General features: G+C 43.6%; 1 protein-coding gene across 3 annotated transcripts in view; it reads left to right on the forward strand.

The window, feature by feature from the left end:
• Window positions 1-3137: 3137 nt before the first annotated feature.
• Window positions 3138-18328, forward strand: part of LOC113405003 (B-cell lymphoma/leukemia 10-like) — a 23734-nt gene continuing 8543 nt past the window's right edge. Inside the window, exons 1-2 of one of the 3 annotated variants that reach the window (XM_026655697.2) lie at window positions 3222-3262; window positions 11377-11416. In XM_026655697.2, coding sequence (XP_026511482.1) covers window positions 11411-11416 — 6 coding nt within the window. In that variant the 5' untranslated portion in view covers window positions 3222-3262; window positions 11377-11410. Of the gene's footprint in view, window positions 3263-6092; window positions 6147-11376; window positions 11417-18328 lie in introns of those variants that run through there. The other 2 variants (XM_026655696.2, XM_026655698.2) reach the window with 2 other exon arrangements.

Here is an 18328-nt window from a genome sequence, read left to right on the forward strand (position 1 = left end):
GAAGTATTGGGAGCATAAGCTTTCGTGGGTAAGAACCTCACTTCTTCTTGAAGGTGTTTTTCTAATCTGATTTGGCTTTTGTTCCCTTATCTAACTTTATTTTCTGTTTTTTCTCTCTCCCTCTCTGTCATGCTTATTCCCCATCATTATGATCTCCATTTCATTTCTATACCTCTACTCCTGTAATGGTGTGTGATGATCTGGGGAACCCTATGCACATATTATGAATTCTGATACTGATATAACCTGATTAATCTGTTGCTATTAAAATTGCTGTATCATTAATGTCCACCATTGATGAAAAGCCTTTCAGTATGTCCCTCCCAGACCAGGTACAATGATGAATCATGAGAACTCTTCAACCACTTATTCAGAGTGAAGCACAATGGGACTAGGAGAAGATGCTGCATGCTCTTGTCTGAAGGCAGGGGGAAAGTGCAGCAATTGGAAATTCCCCACGCAGGATAGATAAAGAGACAGGGGTAACAAAGCAGGAGGTAATGAAAGGACAGTGGAGGAAGACTCGGACAGTGGAAGTTTTGGGCAGGACGGAGGAAGGAAAGGGACAAACTGGCCAAGGTCACAGAAGAGAGACAAGGTGGATGAGGTAGTATCTTTCACTGGACCAACTTCTGTTGGTGAGAGAGACAAGCTTTTGTGCTTACACAGAGCTCTTCTTCAGATTCAGGCAGAGTATTTTGGAAGATTGGCATGTAACGGAATTTGTAAGCGTCTCCTTTCAAATGTAAGAATGAGAACTGAGCTTGAGAATATAAAGCCATTAAAGGAGTGGAGTTTGGAACCAGGAATCCATTTTCCTTACAAAAGATGTGTGCTTCTTAGATTCATTACAATGTCTGATTCTCCCAACCACCCCTTGGTCTCTTAATTAGAACTATACAGGCAAACCTTCCTAGCAAAAATTCAGTCTACACTGGTGAAAGAGGGTTTGTTTGGCCAATATTGCTTATACAAAAGAAATAAGCTATACCACCAAAATAACTTTTAACTGTATCTAGACTAGGGTTTTTGCTGGCATAGCAATGCCGGTGAGGGATATAATTTTTTTCACATTCCTAACCAACATAGATCAGGCCAAACCCCCACAAATCTTTGGGAACCAGCTGCTTAAAACTGAATCCCAGACCCAAGAAGCTGTCTTGGGGGCAGAATCTTATGACTTGACCTCCACTGCTGGCTGTGCAGATCTTTAGGGATAACCACTTACAGGTTTGTCTATACTGGAAATTAGCCCTGATTTCAACCATTGTTGTAGCTGCACCAATGTGTTTGCCAGTTTCAAGCAAGGAAAAATGCCACCAGTGCAAAGTACAGCTTTCTTTGTGTGTCAGAGATGCAGCTACACTGATGCCTGAATTTGGGGGCAGGTTTGGGGGTCTGTTTCCCTTGCCCTTTGACACTCTGCCATGCCGAGTCTTTCAGAGCACTGTTTTACTCAAACAAAAATTAGACAAAACATGAAAAAGTAGTTCCTCTGCCCATGTGCCACAGCTCCCAGAGGCTTTTCTGCCCCTGATCTCTCCATTTTGCAAGGAAGAGAGACCCTTTCCTTCAAGCTGCCTGCTTCAGACTCTACTGCAGAACCCCAGTTCCCTCTCTCCACTGAATGCTTTCAGTCCTTTACAGATGTCACCCACGTGAGTCTGATAATCTGGCAGGGCTGCGTGGCCCAAGGCCCTCTGGCCCTTAAAGGAGCAGATCTCCTGTGATATGCTTCATATAATTCATAATACAGAGTCTAGGTCTCATCTCCCCCTTACCACCACTATATTTCCAATATTTTCTACTGGAACTGGTGTGTGTATAGTGGCGAGTTTTACTGGAACGTAAGATGCAGAATATGTTGGCAAATGTGACCAGTATTTGGGATGAAAACAGTCTTGGAATTGGTAGCAGAACAAAGTCACCCCTTTAATTTTTTTCCCTCTGCTTCAATTGGGTTTTAGGTTTTCAGGATTATTTCGTCGTTCTTTAGTTAAAAATAAAGCAAATTAATTTTGCAAAGAATGTAGCTCCTTGAAGGGATATTTGTGGTCAACGATGTAGGTCATTCATCTGGTGGTTGGGAGGGGGGATTTTTTTTTTTTTAAACCTGGCCTCATAGTGATTATAATCCTGCTTTAAAGAGGCAATTTGCTGGAATGGCAGAAGAATGTGGAAAACTCTGCCAGAGTCCAGAACAAATTAAAACTGCTGCTGCTGCTGCTGTCTCGGAATTTCTGCGTCAGTGCACAAGAGATCTCCCTCGGTTCCTCTTTCTCCGCGATGTGATAACGTAGCTTAGCCTGTTTCTCTGGCTCTGCTAAAAGGAATATGAATCAAGCTTTAACAGTTCTCAGCCCACAAGGCAGGGAGCCATTTCTCAAAACGATTCTGGGCTGCTGCCAAATGACCCCCCCCCCCGCTTCATTTACACACGAGGAAATTCTACATCGCCAGCGACGTGAAAACGTGGAGCCGGCATCTCCCGTTCGGCTCCACGCAGGCAGCCCGCAGCTGCCCCGCTCGCTGGAGCGCCGGGACCTTGCAGGGAGAGGAGGCGGGGGGGTAATTAAGATGAAAACAGCCGCTCGATGTGCCAGGTGAAGGGGCCTTGCCCGCAATGGAAGGAGCTGAGCAGCGCTCCCTCGCGCCGTTACTTCCTCCCTCCCAAGGCCGGGCGCCGCCCAGTCACCGCGGGCGAGAAGGGGAAATGGAGACCGCAAAAGGAAACGCTCATCGAGCCAAGCGCTGTGCAGCTCCCCGGCCCCGCAAGGGACACGCTGCGCGAGGCGGGGGGAGGGGACGAAGCAGCGCTGTAAGGGCGGGGGAGGAGGGAGTGAAAGGCGGGCGGGGGGGGGGGCACGTGACAAAGGCTGAGGCGGAGAAGACAGCGGGGGGATGTTCTAGCGCGAGGGCACGCAGGGTTGTCTGAGGGGGCAGTCTCGCGGAGAGGAAGTAGGGGGGAGGGGCGAAAGGCTGCAGACAAGCTCTCCTCCACCGGCAGCCTGCGGGCGCACTGAGACCTACGTTTGATCGCAGGCCGCGCGCGCGCCTCCGGTGGGCGTGGCTGTTCCGCGGAGTGGGCGTGGCTTCCCATGGCAGGCGCGCGCGCGCTGTGGCGGAGTCTGCAGAGCCGGAAGCGCTGTCGTTACTCTTGCGCTGGGAGCCGGGGCGCGGAGCTTCCGCCATGGAGGGCCCCGGGCCTGGGCTCGCCGCGCGGCCGCTCACCGAGGATGAAATGGCGGAGGTGAAGAAGGAAGTAAGTGAGGTCGGGCGGGGAGGGGAGACCGGTAGACCGGTAGACCGGGGGGCTGGGACGGTCCTCGCTTCCTGCCGGCCGGCGGGCGTGTCACGCCCAGCCGCCCTTCCCGTATCGCTGGGGGGCCGGGACACGCGCCGGGACCCCCCCCCCCCCCGCAGCCCCTGGGGCGGGGCTGGGCGCGCGCTGTCAGCGACTCGGGGGGAGGTCCCGGGGCCGTGGCTCGGTTTGCAGGTGACTGGCGGAGACCCCTGGAAGTGCCGCCCCCGGCTCGCGAGGCCCACTGAGCATCCCGGTAAATGACACACCCCCTGCGGTCCCCTTCGGTCTGTGTCCGGGTGCAGGGGCGCCGCTGACCGCGAGCTGGGGTATCTCCTCCCCCTCCCTTTGCCTGGTCACAGGACACACGTAGGGTCCCTGAAACAAATAGTGTTCCTTCAGGCAGGATGTCCGCGTGTAGCTCTGGTCTTATTTAACATTTACACTGTGGAAAGGCTGAGAGGCCAACCAGGTTGGGGCTGTTTGTGATGGAAAAAATAACAAAACTCCATGGCTTTGAACAGTAACGCTGAAGTTGTTTTTAAATTGTATAGTTTGGAGCCAAATGCATGCCTATTTGTGTTTTGTTTGTTAACTGTTCTCCGATCATCCAATACCTGGAAAGTGGAATTGACTTCAGGAACCCAGATCTTACATTATTTTGACCCAGGGCTGTAACCAGTGTGAGTGGGGGAGTCCTCCAGGGCACAAAGCTGAAGTGGCTCATGGGACGGGGGTACACAGGGTCATGTTCCTGCTCCCCTTATTTTTTTTTGTTGTGTGCCCACCAAACCTCAGATAGGCTGGGTGGCCCACTGAGATGAGTCGGGGTGGAAGTGGTGCACCCTTCCCGAGCCCCACTATGCGGGGCTGGCCCACGCCACCTGGTGTCACCACTCATCCCCCCCCCCATTGTTCTGCCCTAGGAGTGTGTGGGGCACACGCCACAGTTTGAAAACCTCTGTGGGGTGGTCATATGCCCCCTCCCCAAACCTTTAAATTGTGTCCCCCCACACTATCAACAAACAGGTAAGTGCTACCTGTGAATGGGGTGGAGAAATGGTAGGGGGTGCAAATATGCTTGCTTGCCCCGGGTGTTAAAATGCCTAGTTATGAGGTCAAAGCAGAGCCATAAGTGACTCCAAAGCATAAAAAAGTTAGTGGAAAAGACACACAAGGGATTAACAAAATATTGATATTCTAAGCTTTATGTTTGGTTCCTCTGGTGCCTAACTACATTGGCTGAACAAAAACTATCAGCTTCCAGCGGGCAATATTATTTATTTACTGCTTATTCTCCAACACTGTGGATGTTTCATTAATATACTTATAGAATCAGGGGTTCTCAAACTGGAGGTTGGGACCCCTTGGGGTCGCAAGGCTATTACATGGGGGGGTCGCAAGCTGTCAGCCTCCACCCCGAACCCCTCTTTTCCTCCAGCATTTATAATGGTGTTAAATATATTAAAATGTGTTTTTAATTTATTGGGGGGGGGGGGTCGCACTCAGAGGCTTGCTATGTGAAAGGGGTCACCAGCACAGAAGTTTGAGAACCACTATTATAGATGGTTGGTGTCTCCATTCCAGCAGCATCGGGAAGGTCCAAGGGGGTGGGGGAAACCACTACTTAATCTCTTTCAGGGTTCCGGTCACTTCACAGCTGCCATCTCTAAAACAGGAAGAAAGAAGCAAGCTCAAAAATGAATGAAGAGAAATAAATGTTACAGGAGTCACAGTTAAGAGCTCGGTTACATTAGTGCGGGAGGGAGAAAATAATTTGTGCACCAATCCTGCAAACACATACGCACATGCATAAAGTTAAGCATGTGAGTGTGTCTGCAACCATCTAGGGCTCTGATGCTGAAGATATGCTAGTGTATAATAGATGTGAGGACCCAGACCATTTATTTTGTTGTGAATATTTGAATCAATGTTACAGGGTACGGTGATGTTGAGCAAAGTGGAATGGAGATATCCAGCCTATCAAAATTAAGACAATTTGGCCATAAACTTTAAAAGCAAGAGGAAAAATTTTGTGTGAGACTCAGAAAATTATTTGTTTAGGATGAGGCCTAGGCAAAGATAAGATCTGATAGTTTTCCAGGATGAAAAAATACACTTCTGTACTATGTAATCTTATTCTAGGCTAGACTGCAAAAACAGCCACTGGACTGAGTTGCTTCATGAAGTACTGAAGTTATTGGTTCATTAATGATTTTTGGCAAAACCTGATGTAACTTGTGATTGGGGTCTTGCCCGTTAATTTATTTCTGTTTTCATACACATCTGTTTTGCATGTTGGTGTTACTGCTCCTTGTTGAAATTTGTTTTACTGAATCTCTGAGAGTTACTGGATTGATTTTCTTCAGTAGTTGTTTGTTATCCCACTTCCATCATTAGATGTTTTTTGTTCATTTCAGTGAAGCATGTCTGTTTGACTTTGGTTTTGGTTTTGGTTTTGGTTTCTTAATAGTTGTTTTCACTGCTTATGTAATTTACCTGAAGTGCTTTGTCAGAATTTGTGGCGCATGGTTTTTCATGTTCTTGCTTGCTGTTAAAGAACCACAAGAGGGAATAATACTGCGATAGTTAACATCTGATTATTTAAAATTCTAAAACCTCCTTCATCTTCAATAAATATATTCTGATTTGAATGTAATACCTAGTCTTTCAAATGTATTTGTTATTGTGACAAATATGCTTATTTAACAACTTTGTTTTTGCAAAGGAAAACTGCACCTATGCCACTTCAGTCTTGTCAGGCTTCAGAAACTAAGCAGAGTTGGACCAGGTCAGTGTTTGGATCAGAGACCTGTAGAGAAACATAGGGGCTGCAGGGAGTAATGTGAGTCAGTAAAATACATTATTCTCTGAGTCGGTAGTGAACCAGTGTCCCAGTTTGATGATGGGGCTGGGGAGGTGCTCTTTTAGATGAGTTGTAAAATGGAGGTGTAGACTGCTTGTGATCACTAGAATTGCCTAGAAGTAAGAATGTTAATTTTGGTTCCTTGGCTAAATGCCAGTTTGCCTACATTTTCCCCTGTGGTTTTTGTTATGTTTTTCTTATGTTCTTAACTGTTAAACATTTGCTGCATGTCACACTGGTGATAGCTGCATTTGAATGTGAAAATTAAATTAGTATAATTAGTTTATTAAAGTTTTTGTTTTAAAATCCATCTGGATGAATCAGTATAACAAATATCTGTTTAACAAATAAGAAGCATCTGGCACTGGCCACTGTTGGAAGACAGGATACTGGGCTAGCTGGACCACTGGTCTTAGTCAGTATGGCCATTCCTATGTTATGTTCATAATATAGGATCATTATTTATTGATATTCTCTCATGCATTTGTTTTAATACTAGAGAAAACAGACTGTCTCAAATATTAACTACTTCCCAAATACAAACTGTTAAAATGAAGTTACGGTTGAGATTACTTAATAATTTAGGGCAAAATACATTACAGGGATATTGAAATTATCCTAAAACATGTTAAACCAGGAAATTCAGAGTTAAAATTAAACTGAAAAGAAATCTAAATGTTAAGGTATGAAAATGTATAGTTAGGGCACCCAAACAACTTTAACTCTGTCCTGTAGAGAAACCATCCAAAACACATGTTTACGGTCTTAGTATTTGATATTTCAAATTACACTGATTTTTTTTTGAAAGACTCGCTAGATTCTTTCTTTCCCTCTCATTCAAAATGGCCATTTCCTCTCACTGTCCTTTAGACAGCTCCATTAAAAATTTCACTTTTTTTACTGCAACTACCCATTGAGCAAACAAGATGTTAGGATACATAAGGAAAGGGATGGACAATAATATTGAAAACATAATGCCTTTATATAAATCAGTGATGCAGCCTCACCTGGAATAGTGTATGCAGTCCTGGTTACCCCATCTCAAAACAGGATGGGGTTTAGAGAAGAGCATTGAGACTGATCAAAGACCAGGAAAAACTTATTTGAAGAGAAATTGAAAAGATTGGAATGGTTTATTTTAGAAGGGAACTGAATAAGAGGGGACATGATAAAAGTACATATAATAACACTGCTCTACAGCCAAAATGCTTCTGAAATAAATGTAGTCAAACTTTACTAATTCTGGGTCACTGAGAACAAAAATGATGCTTAAAATTGTTGATTGGCTCTAGTTTTCAAGATATGCTATTGGGTCAGTATATATGACCCTTGACTTGGGAATGGCGGAGGATAAGTGAGTTATAAAGGGAAGGGATCTCAATTTAAACCAGAAATGACTAAAATACATCTTTGACTGGATCTATGAATAAATCTATGACTGGGTTTGGACAGTACTTGCTTTTTAGGCAAAACAATGAATGATGCAATCTGAAGCTGGTATTGCGTCATACATGATATGAATTGCATCATGTTATTCCTAGAAGTCATGGATGATGCAATCATAACGTAGCTTACATCACTCTGCTGAACAAATTGCCCTATATCAGCTCTAGAAATCATACAGTGTCGTGCTCTCTTATTTGTCAGTGTTTGATTTTGCAAAGGGACACATTTCTGTTTAGCCAAAGTGAGCAGAGATGCCTCGTACTTGTGTGAACAGTGCAGATAACTTCTGCTATGTTTGTGGTGAAGTGACTTTTGCATCACAAAAGCGCAGTATGACCACTATGGTTAAGAGAGCCTATCACCTTTATTTTGGCTGCAAAATTGGAGATCAGGACAAGAGGTGGGCCCCACGCATATGCTGCAACACTTGTGCAACAGATCTTCGCCAGCGGTTGAACAGGAAAAGGAAATCTCTGCCTTTTGCAGTGCCAATGATTTGGAGAGAGCCAACAGATCATACCAGCAATTGTTACTTCTGCATGGTGCCTCCAGTTGGGAAAGGTGTGTCAAAGAAGAAAAAGTGGACTGTGCATTATCCAAACATTCCATCAGCTATACGCCCAGTACCCCACGGAGAAGGACTGCCGGTTCCTGATGCACCACAATCATTCTCACTTGAGTCAGACGAGGAAGAGGATGAAGATGAAACTTCTGGTCCTGAACCATCAATGTCACAGGACCCACATTTTCTCCCATCCTCCTCCTCTGAACCACACCTCATAACACAAGGTGAACTGAATGACCTTGTCAGGGATTTGGAACTACCCAAGAGTAAGGCAGAGCTGTTGGGCTCCAGACTACAGCAGTGGAATCTCCTGGCAGGTGATGTTAGGGTTTCCATGTTCCGTGACCGTCAAAAGGATCTTGTCCCATTCTTCTTCATGGAAGGTGATCTTGTAGCCTGCAACAACATCGATGGTGTGATGGCAGCCCTCAACATCGTTCACGATCCAGATGAGTGGAGACTGTTCATTGATTCATCGAAGACGAGTCTTAAAGCTGTTTTACTGCATAATGGCAATGTTTTGCCATCAATTCCAGTTGGTCATGCAGTCCATACGAAGGAAACCTATGACAACATGAAACAACTTTTGAGGTGCATAAACTATGACCAACATCAGTGGCAGCTTTGTGGCGATTTGAAGGTTGTTGCTCTCTTGCTTGGTCTGCAGACTGGATACACAAAGTACCGCTGTTTTCTCTGCGAATGGGATAGTCGTGCAAGAGATTCCCACTACATCAAGAAAGATTGGCCACTCCGACAGTCATTGGAGCCTGGGAGGAAAAGCATTCAGCATCCACCACTTGTTGAATCAAGGAAGATTTTGTTACCACCCTTACACATCAAGCTGGGTCTGATGAAGAACTTTGTCAAAGCCATTGACAAAACACAAGCAGCTTTCAAGTACCTCCGTGGAAAATTTCCAAGGTTAAGTGAAGCTAAGATCAAGGAAGAAGGTGTCTTTGTTGGTCCTCAGATTCGTGAACTTCTTCGAGATGATGCATTTGACCATGCGCTGCGTGGCAAGGAAAAGACGGCATGGAAAGCCTTCCAGTTAGTGGCAATAAATTTTCTCGGAAACCACAAGGCAGACAACTACAGGTTGTTGGTGGAAAACCTCCTCAAGGCATACAAAAGCCTTGGTTGCAACATGTCACTAAAGATACATTTTTTGCACTCTCATCTAGATTTTTTTTCCCCACCGAACTGAGGAGCAGTGAGCGACGAGCACGGCGAGCGATTTCACCAGGACATTGCAACAATGGAGAAACGCTATCAGGGCAAATGGAGCCCATCAATGCTTGCAGACTATTGCTGGACAGTGACAAGAGATGCTCCATTTAATGAATACAAGAGACAAGCCAAGAAGCGCCGAGTAGACACTGAATAGGACTAAACTATGTACAGAATAGTTTTTTGCCTTTTGTTTCATAAATTTTATTTATATAACCCTTTTGCTGATTTTTAAAGTGTTACATAAACAGGACAGGTGAAATATTATCATATAAAGCAACCATAAACACATGAAAAGACCTAGGTTTACAATTTATGATTAAAACTCTACTATCTACACAATATACATAGACATAAAATGTAAAAACTTAAATATCTTAGAAACAGTAGCCAATCAGTTGTTTTAATTGTCATATTTGAATTCAGCACATCAAAATACATAATAAATAGCACATTTTATCTCTGAAGCAGACGACTTCTCAAAAATTGTAGACCAGTGTAATTTATGGTAAATTGGGAGCTTCCATTCTCCTTGTCTCAAAACACAAGAACAAGGAAACATTCAATTAAATAAAAGCTGGGTAATTCAAAATCAATAAGAGGAAATAGCATAAAAAAGTATGTGTGATTAAGCTGTGTAACTTGTTGCCACAGGAAGTCATGGAGACCAGGAACTTTTCAAAACTGAAAAAGAACAGCAATGAACCACCCCATGCAAGACATTTTCTCAGTCCCAAAGTTTCCTCTTATTCTAAACTCTCAGCACAGCTAGCATACCTCATAAGGCACAATTAATTTTACCTCAAAAGAGAAATTTTAGTGTGACAGATATAGCTGTTTCCTGCAGTATCCTTGGATGACTTTATTGTATTAAGGGAGATTTGACAGATGTGAGACTTGGGAGTTCAAAAGACTATATTGAAAATGTGCCAGACACTTTGGACTTTTGGATCAAATAAGTGTTAAGTGGATTTCCTGGAGAATCTCTAGGGAGAGGCTAATGCAAATTACCCAACTCTGGTTATGGTATGCCCTGAGAAGAGTGTTGTCTGCTGATTACCTGTTACAGAAGGCCAAGATCAAAGGCCTGACCTATATAAAGCGACAGCTGACCTGCCCAGTTTGGGTTCAGGTTCTGGGTCTAAGAGGGATGAATTTGTAACCACAGGGAAAACCGAATTGTGGGTTTTGAAAAGACTAAAACCTACCGGAGCCCTCCATTGCAGTTGGGGTGGTGGGGGTGGGAAACAGGGTGACTGATGGTAAGCTTTTTAGCATGGGTGTTGGTTCTTTTATAAGTGTAGTACCTGTTTTCTCTATCATGCTTTTACCTTAAAAATAAATATGCTTGCTTGGAAGGACTGTGTGGTAATTTATAACCATGGGCAATAAACTGGACATAGCCCTCAGAAAGAACACACAGTGCTGGCAATGATCTTTTTAGGTGGTCTGGCTTGCGGGAATATCGCAGTGTGAGGCAGGGAGTTGTGCAGCCTTGAGATCCTCTGCCAGGAAAGAGTGAGAGACAGGTTTCCACCCAAGAGAAGTGACATCTGGGAAATGTCTAAAGTGGGTGCCCTTGGTGGACTATGGAGGGGGAATACAGATGCAGTTGCCCTGAAACTGTGACACCTAGCATTTCCCTTCCACCCCCAAACCTTAGAATTATCTAGAACAATTATGAGTAAATTTTCCAGCATACACATTCAACATTACTACAAAGGTTTACATTCTATTGTTTCTTGCCATTGTATACAAATCTCATGGGCTATATGTTGCCAGAATACAGTTTTTTTAGTAGCATTGGTGTTCCTTATGTTGTTGTTGTGCTGTCCCTAGCTGCTGGCATCTGCCAATAAGCTGAAAGCAAATGAAATAAGGTATTTATTAAAAAATATGATTTTCCTGTGGTCTCTTGTGTGGTGCTATTCTTAGTTGCTCTATTTCCTGTACTTTCTTCCCTTTCAGATACTACACTGATGGGGGCCATATAAGCACCTAGATGAAGGTAGATAATATCTTGGAGTACTTGTACACTTATTTTAATTAAACACGGTCCTTCCTTCTGATCTAGTACTGAATTATTATGCACCTTTCAATGAATTCTTTCAGCTGCATGGTTCCTTTTCTTACCTAGTTAACATGAGAACAACTTCATAACACCTGATTCTACCTGATTCCTTTATTACACCCCAGGGAAACTGATGAGAGGGGCTAATACTTTGCTACCAGCAAGGCTAGAAGTTTTTTAGAAGGTCCTCCCCCAATGCCTGTTAATTAAGAGTTCTCATAGTGTTTTTAGCATCATAATAAAATGTTGGCTGCCTTGTTTTCAGCAGGCTGTCCTAAACTAGGCCATTCACTTGTCTAGCCACTGAGAGAACCTGAGGCTCAATTTTTTTAAAAGTCTCTCAAACAGGACCTAGTTCATGTGCTATTAACCAGAATATTACTGCCAGCACCACTACTATCCATGGAAACTGATTTCCTTTTGGAAGAAAGTCTCAACTTTTAGCAAATACCTTTTGTTCCCTTCTGTCTCTTCAAATCCCTCTCCTACTCCAAATTCCCCTCATGGTCTAGTGCAGTGGTTCTCAAACTTTTTTTTCCGCGGACCACTTGAAAACTGCTGAGGTCTCGGCGGACCACTTAATGATCTTTCCAAATATTGTTTGTACCGCTAGCTAACTATTGTAAAGCGCTTTGGATAAAAGCGCTATATAAAAAAACTTAATCATTAACATTTGTTGTTCTATAAATAAAGGCACACAACTCATATTTTAATATCCGTAGTCTTACCTTTCTAATGCAATGGATGATGTGCCCTCTTTCCCCCGCCACGGCAGCCCCCGAGCTGGGGCTGAGAAGAAGTGGGGTCTCTCCCCGGCAGCTGCAGCCTTGGAGCTGGGGGAAAGTCACCTCTTTCTCTGCCCACCTCAGCCCTGCACGTCCCAAATTCCCCCCACTCCCTCTTCTCACCCAACTGCCCCCCACCACCTTTTCCCCCCCAAGGCCACCACCTCACCCCCCCAAGGCCACCACCTCACCTTACATGTTCATCTTCTCCAGGGTCCAGGCATCTAATTAGGTGAGCCATGCCTGCGCAACTCCACTAATTAGGTGGGCGGCCCTTCATTCTCTTGTGTGCGGCCGCCCAGGCATGCACATTAGAAGAAAATATCCACGGACCGCCTGAATGGAGCTCGCAGACCACTGGTGGTCTGCGGACCACAGTTTGAGAACCTCTGGTCTAGTGTACCTTAGTTTCTCCCAGTTCTTTCCCAGTGCATTTTCACTCTACTCCTGCAAGCACAGCTGAGAAGGTGCTCTGTGGAGGAGTAAAAGCACAGTACAGCTTAGTGAATTTGTCCTTGCTTTTGAAGGACGAATGGCGGTTGGTGTAAAAAACAATGTTGAAATAAGAAACTGAGACACCTGTCAGAAATAGGACTGGTAGTTGAGGGAATGGAGGATTGGAAAACTCTCCAAATTAGAATGTTTTCATTTTTAGTTTCCCCAAAACAATATATTTTTAAATACATCTATGAATTTTCTATGAAAGAGGGCTTATTTGTGTATATTCATTGTGTGTGTGGTATAATTATACATATGAAATGTGGGGTTCTTTTGGTTCAGAACGGATTCATTTTTTTAAAAGCACATTATATATCAGGCATCATTTTATACCTATAGAGAAATAAGCAGTATGTAAAGCGAGATAGTAAATGTAAAATCTTCTATGAAAATATTTTGTCTGGCAATCTGGTCAACATCTGACAGCAATGCAGTTTATCTGTACAGTAGGAAGGGTTATAGTCTAAAAAGTGGCTTTGTAAAATGGCTTTGTGGAGGTTTCATACTTACTCCCTAACCTCTGTGTTAAACTTGTGCAGTTTGCAGGTAAAAATTTCTTTTTGTAACTGCCACATCCACAAACTCACTAGACAAACAGTCAAACTGGCTTATTTCCATCTCATGTATCATCATAGTGTTCGGTTCTGCCAGCCAGTCTGTGCAAATTGCATTGTCTTATATTTTGTCCCCATATAACACCGTTAGCTATAGGTGGCTTTGCATGGGTGTTGCTTATGATAGGGTTCCACAGGTGTCCTAGTAGATGTAAATTGGTTTGCAGAACTCTTAATCTCATGCATTAATTCCAGTTATAAAAGAACCTAGCATGACCATTAGAGCCCTGTGTGAGTTGTGGGGGGCTACAGTTTGCAAGTTTAAAAAAAAATCTGACTGAGAAACTGCCACTGATTTCCATGTTAAATTTGTTTAATCACTTTTTAGAGTAAACCTGTGCCTGAGACTGCTCTGTGCTCACTTGATACTACTTTATATGACAGCATTCTTGTTTTTTGAGACAGCAGGATTCTTGCACATCTACAGTTCTTTTCAGTGTAAAATCCATTAAATTACTTAATAGTTATCAATGTGTTAGAAAATAACATTACTAAAACCACTTTTTCTTTATTCAAGCGATAGCCCACTTATTGTCATTATTGGTACAATTTTCTTATCTCATTCTTGATGACTGACTAACAAAGTTAAACACAGCACTTGTTAAAGAACAAATGCATTAAAGTTATCAGTGTATCACTGATGCGCTTTATTTTGTATATACCAGTAATTAGTACCCTGCCAAATTCATGGCCATGAAAAATGTGTCACGGACTGTGAAATCTGGTGTCCCTCCATGAAATCTGGTCTTTTGTGTGCTTTTACCCTATACTATACAGATTTCACAGGGGAGATGAGCGTTTCTCAAATTGCAGATGCGGGGGGGTCACAGTATTGCCACCCTTTTGCACTGCCTTCAGAGCTGGGTGGCCAGAGAGCGACAGCTGTTGGCTAGGTGTCCAGCTCTGAAGGCAGCAGCAGCGCAGAATTAAGGATGGCAATATCATACCATGCCATCCTTCTGTGCTGCTGCCGGCGGCGATGCTGCCTTCAGAGCTGGGCTCCCAGCCAGCAGATGCCTCCCTCCAGCTGCAGTGCTTTGAAGGCAGCGCCATTGCCAGCAGCAGTGCAGAAGTAAAGGTAGCAATACTGCAACCTCCCCTACAATAACCTTGCGACACCCCGCCCCCGCCCCCCCCCCCCCAAATTCCCTGTAAGCTGCGCAGCAGCCTATTTAGCGCTGCACATCACACATCACCTCCATATTGGTGCAAGTAACAAAATTCATTCTGCACGTGGGTGGGAAAAATTAGAGGGAACACTGCCTATAATGCTTTTTTGGGGTCAGGACCCCTAAATAACACCATGAAATTTCAGATTTAAATAGCTGAAATCATGAAATTTACGATTTTTAAAATACTATGACCGTGAAATTGACTAAAATGGACTGTGAATTTGGTAGGGTTCTATATTTAATGCTATCCCAGACACTATCTCATATAACTACACTGTATTTTAGCAACAGTAAGCTTTGTATAAAGCTGCGATCAATTGCCACATGCAAGCATACTGCGGTCTGTTATGCTTTTTCTCAGGGTGGATTTGATTTAAATCAAATTGATTTAATTCATGATTTAATCACTAGTCAGGAAGAGTCTATTTAATCATGGATTTCTACATAAAAGTGCATTCTTGTTGGTTGTTGTAACCTTAATACATATTCTTCACAACTCAGAGATAGGTGTAGGTTTCATTTGTAGAAGGTACACACTATACATTTTTAAAGTGATTTATTTTGAAAACTTTTCAGATTAGTTTTACATCTATATCAGAAAATGAATGATTGTTTGGGTATTTCATTTACCAAAGGTAATTGAAGCAAATATTTATGAAATTATTGGGAGGTGAACTATCTCCAATTCAACAGCATAATCATTAATATTTGGGGGATTTTCTTGCCGTGCTGTATTAGGAGGAAAACATCACCAGACAGGGAAATCCACTGGTGGGCCAGGATGGTTTGTTTACCTGCAGCGTCTGCAGGTTCAGCCGATTGCAGCTCCCACTGGCCGCGGTTCGCCATTCCAGGCCAATGGGGGCTGTGGGAAGCAGCAGCCAGCACATCCCTTGGCCCACGCCACTTCCCGCATCCACCATTGGCCTGGAACGGCAAACCGCGGCCAGTGGGAGCTGCGATCGGCCCAACCTGCAGATGCTGCAGGTAAACAAACCGTCCCGGCCAGCCAGCGGATTTCCCTGACAGGTCGCTTGCCAAAGGTTGCCGATCCCTGGACCCTCTCTTCAACCCTGGTGTACAATCACCATAACCAGCGCTACAATTTCTCAGTTTGGAATGAATTCGTCCAAAGGAAGAAAATATTCTTTCTACACCAGCAGAAGAAGCTACTGCTGTTAAAAGTGAGATTATCACTTCAAAGGTCTCTGAATCCAAGTGCTTAAGTGACTTCTAACAGTTCACTGGTGTGACTTTCTTTAAAACATCATCAGCAAACACATATTTCTTGAATGGTTCACCCTGAGCTCTGAAGTTTATTATAGTTTGCATTATGGAGGGATGATTGCTGGATGTCCATGTCATAGCCAACTCCTCTTCTTCAGCAGTTAAGGTTTGACCCTGGTACCGAGTATTGAGAATATTTGCAAGAAAATGAGCTGGAGATAGTGCTTGTCCCATTCGTTTTTTTAATGCTTGTAATTTAACTCTATCATTGCAAATTGCTCTTTTTAAAATCTCACTCTGTTCCTTCCAAATTTCAACAGCATCAGCAATAAAACAGCTATTTCCCTGCATTTTGTTCAAGGCTACAGAAATAGGCTTCAGGGTACTCAGCATGTGTTCAACATTTTTCTTAAGCCCAATGTTGAGCCATCTATTTTTTCATGATTTTCTTCACAAACTGTCATCAGATTAGGCCAGTTCTTGATCCAGGGCTCAAAACAGTCCACTACTAAGTTCCATCGCACGTCTTGTGGGAAAGTTAGCTTCGTTTCTCCCACTTTTTTAAGAGCAACTTCTGCAAAGTGGTTGTTACGGAAGTATTTTGCGATTTCAACATCATTAGCCTTTATTTCTGGAACACTGAAGTCTTTGGCTTGGAGGTGCATCAAATGAGCACTGTAACCGTATGTTATTAGCTTGGGACTCTTCTAAATAATGTCATCTTCTCTTAAATACATTTGCAGCATTGTCTGTGACCAAGCTGCGTACTAGACATTTGAATTTTTTTCCACAGTTTGTTATAGCTTTTACTGCTGCTTCTTGTAAGTATTCTCCTGTGTGCGCATTTCTTGATGTATCAATTGTTTCTGTAAGGAAGACATTGCCTTCTTCTGGTGTCACACAAGCACATACAACAGGATCATTGTAGACATTGCTCCACCCATCAAGACTTAGGTTAACAATTTTACCCTCTAGACCTTTTGCACACTGCTCAGTTTCTCTTTCATACACTTTATCCAGCAATTTGCCTGCGACATCTGCTCTATTGGGTGGTCTATCCTGGTCTTAATGACTGAACCATGTTAATGAGTTGTGGGTTCTCAATCATACGGAAAGAACAGTTTGTTGCATAAACAAACCAGGCAATTTTTTCATCAGTTACCTCTTTTTGTAATCTGCTGGTTCTTATCACAAATTTATCTCTGGCTGTTTCTGGATGATGGAGATTTTTTTTTTTTTTGGCTATAGGTGATATACTGTGGCTATGTGACATACATGATGTGACTGAAACACTCTCATTGGCAGATAACTCTGAAACTATAGAAAATGATGGTGATCTTGAAGGTGGATAGTCTTCAGAATCCTGTATGTTGAGGATGGATTCTCCTAAACAAAATAATGCAGTTATTTAATTATTATTACCATACTGCTCATTTAGTATTACTCATTGCATTCAGTGACACTCAGTACTACTTTAAAGGTGAAATTGTAAAAGGAAGATCTGCCTATTTCAGCTATTCATTTTTTATCACAACTGCATCTAAAATGATAGTACCATAGAGTAACAACTATATTTTTTGCTCAAACATGAAAATTCAGGAATAGTCCAGAAGGAAGACAGGCAGTCCTTAAGAAAGAAGTATGAAATAAAAAAGTTTACCAACCTGAAAATCCTGCATGTTCAGACATGTTCCTTCTCAGGAGGAAGCTGCGTTGAAAATGATGAAAGGAACACTTCTCATGATGTTTCATTCGGGCAACCAGGCCTTGCATTTCTTTGTTGCACTGTTTGCATTTTGCACACATGCCTCTTACCCAGAGGTAGAGGAACTTCAATAAAATATTCCCAAACTGGGTCTCTTTTACGGCCTGCTGCCATTATAGGTTTTCCCTTCTAGTGAGAGAATGGTATGGTAGATCTCAAATCAATGAAGGCTACACTCCTAAAGACCTCAAGACTTCTGGAATATGCTGCTCAGTTTCACTTTTGTTTCTACTGCCTGTCCCTCCCTTCTCAAATTTATCTCCAGACTTCTTCTCCTTGTCCAGATCTATTCCGCCCCCAACAATCTTCTATTCATTGAACTTTTTGAAACTTTGCACTTTTAGAGAGAGGTAAGGGATTGTTAGGTAAAAAGCAAGTCCTTACTCACTAGGGTTACCATTCGTCCGGATTTACCCGGACATGTCCTCCTTTTTGTGCTAAAAATAGCGTCCGGGGGGAATTTGTAAACCACTCAAAATGTCCGGGATTTCCCCCCTCCCCCGGCAGAGCAGAGCAGAGCGAGCGGCTGGGAGGGCTGCAGGAAAGTCCCGGGCTGGACTCCGGAGCAGCTGTAGAGGAGCTCCTCCTCCCCCCTCCCTCCCTGCATTCTGAGCCGGCAGCCCCGCGCCCCGCTCCAGCAGCACTGTGTAGGGCCAGGGACCGGGTTGTGTGTTGCGCTGGGGAGCGCAGCCACGTGTCCGGCTCCCACAGAGCCCAACACCCTGTTGTGAGCAGCAGGGTAAGGTGGCAGGAGAAGGGGCAGGGAGGTTCTAGAGGGGGCAGTCAAG

The sequence above is a fragment of the Terrapene carolina genome, unplaced genomic scaffold (genome assembly GCF_002925995.2).
Source record: "Terrapene carolina triunguis isolate 2854851 unplaced genomic scaffold, T_m_triunguis-2.0 Scaffold210, whole genome shotgun sequence".
In the NCBI taxonomy this organism is placed as follows: Eukaryota; Metazoa; Chordata; order Testudines; family Emydidae; genus Terrapene; species Terrapene triunguis.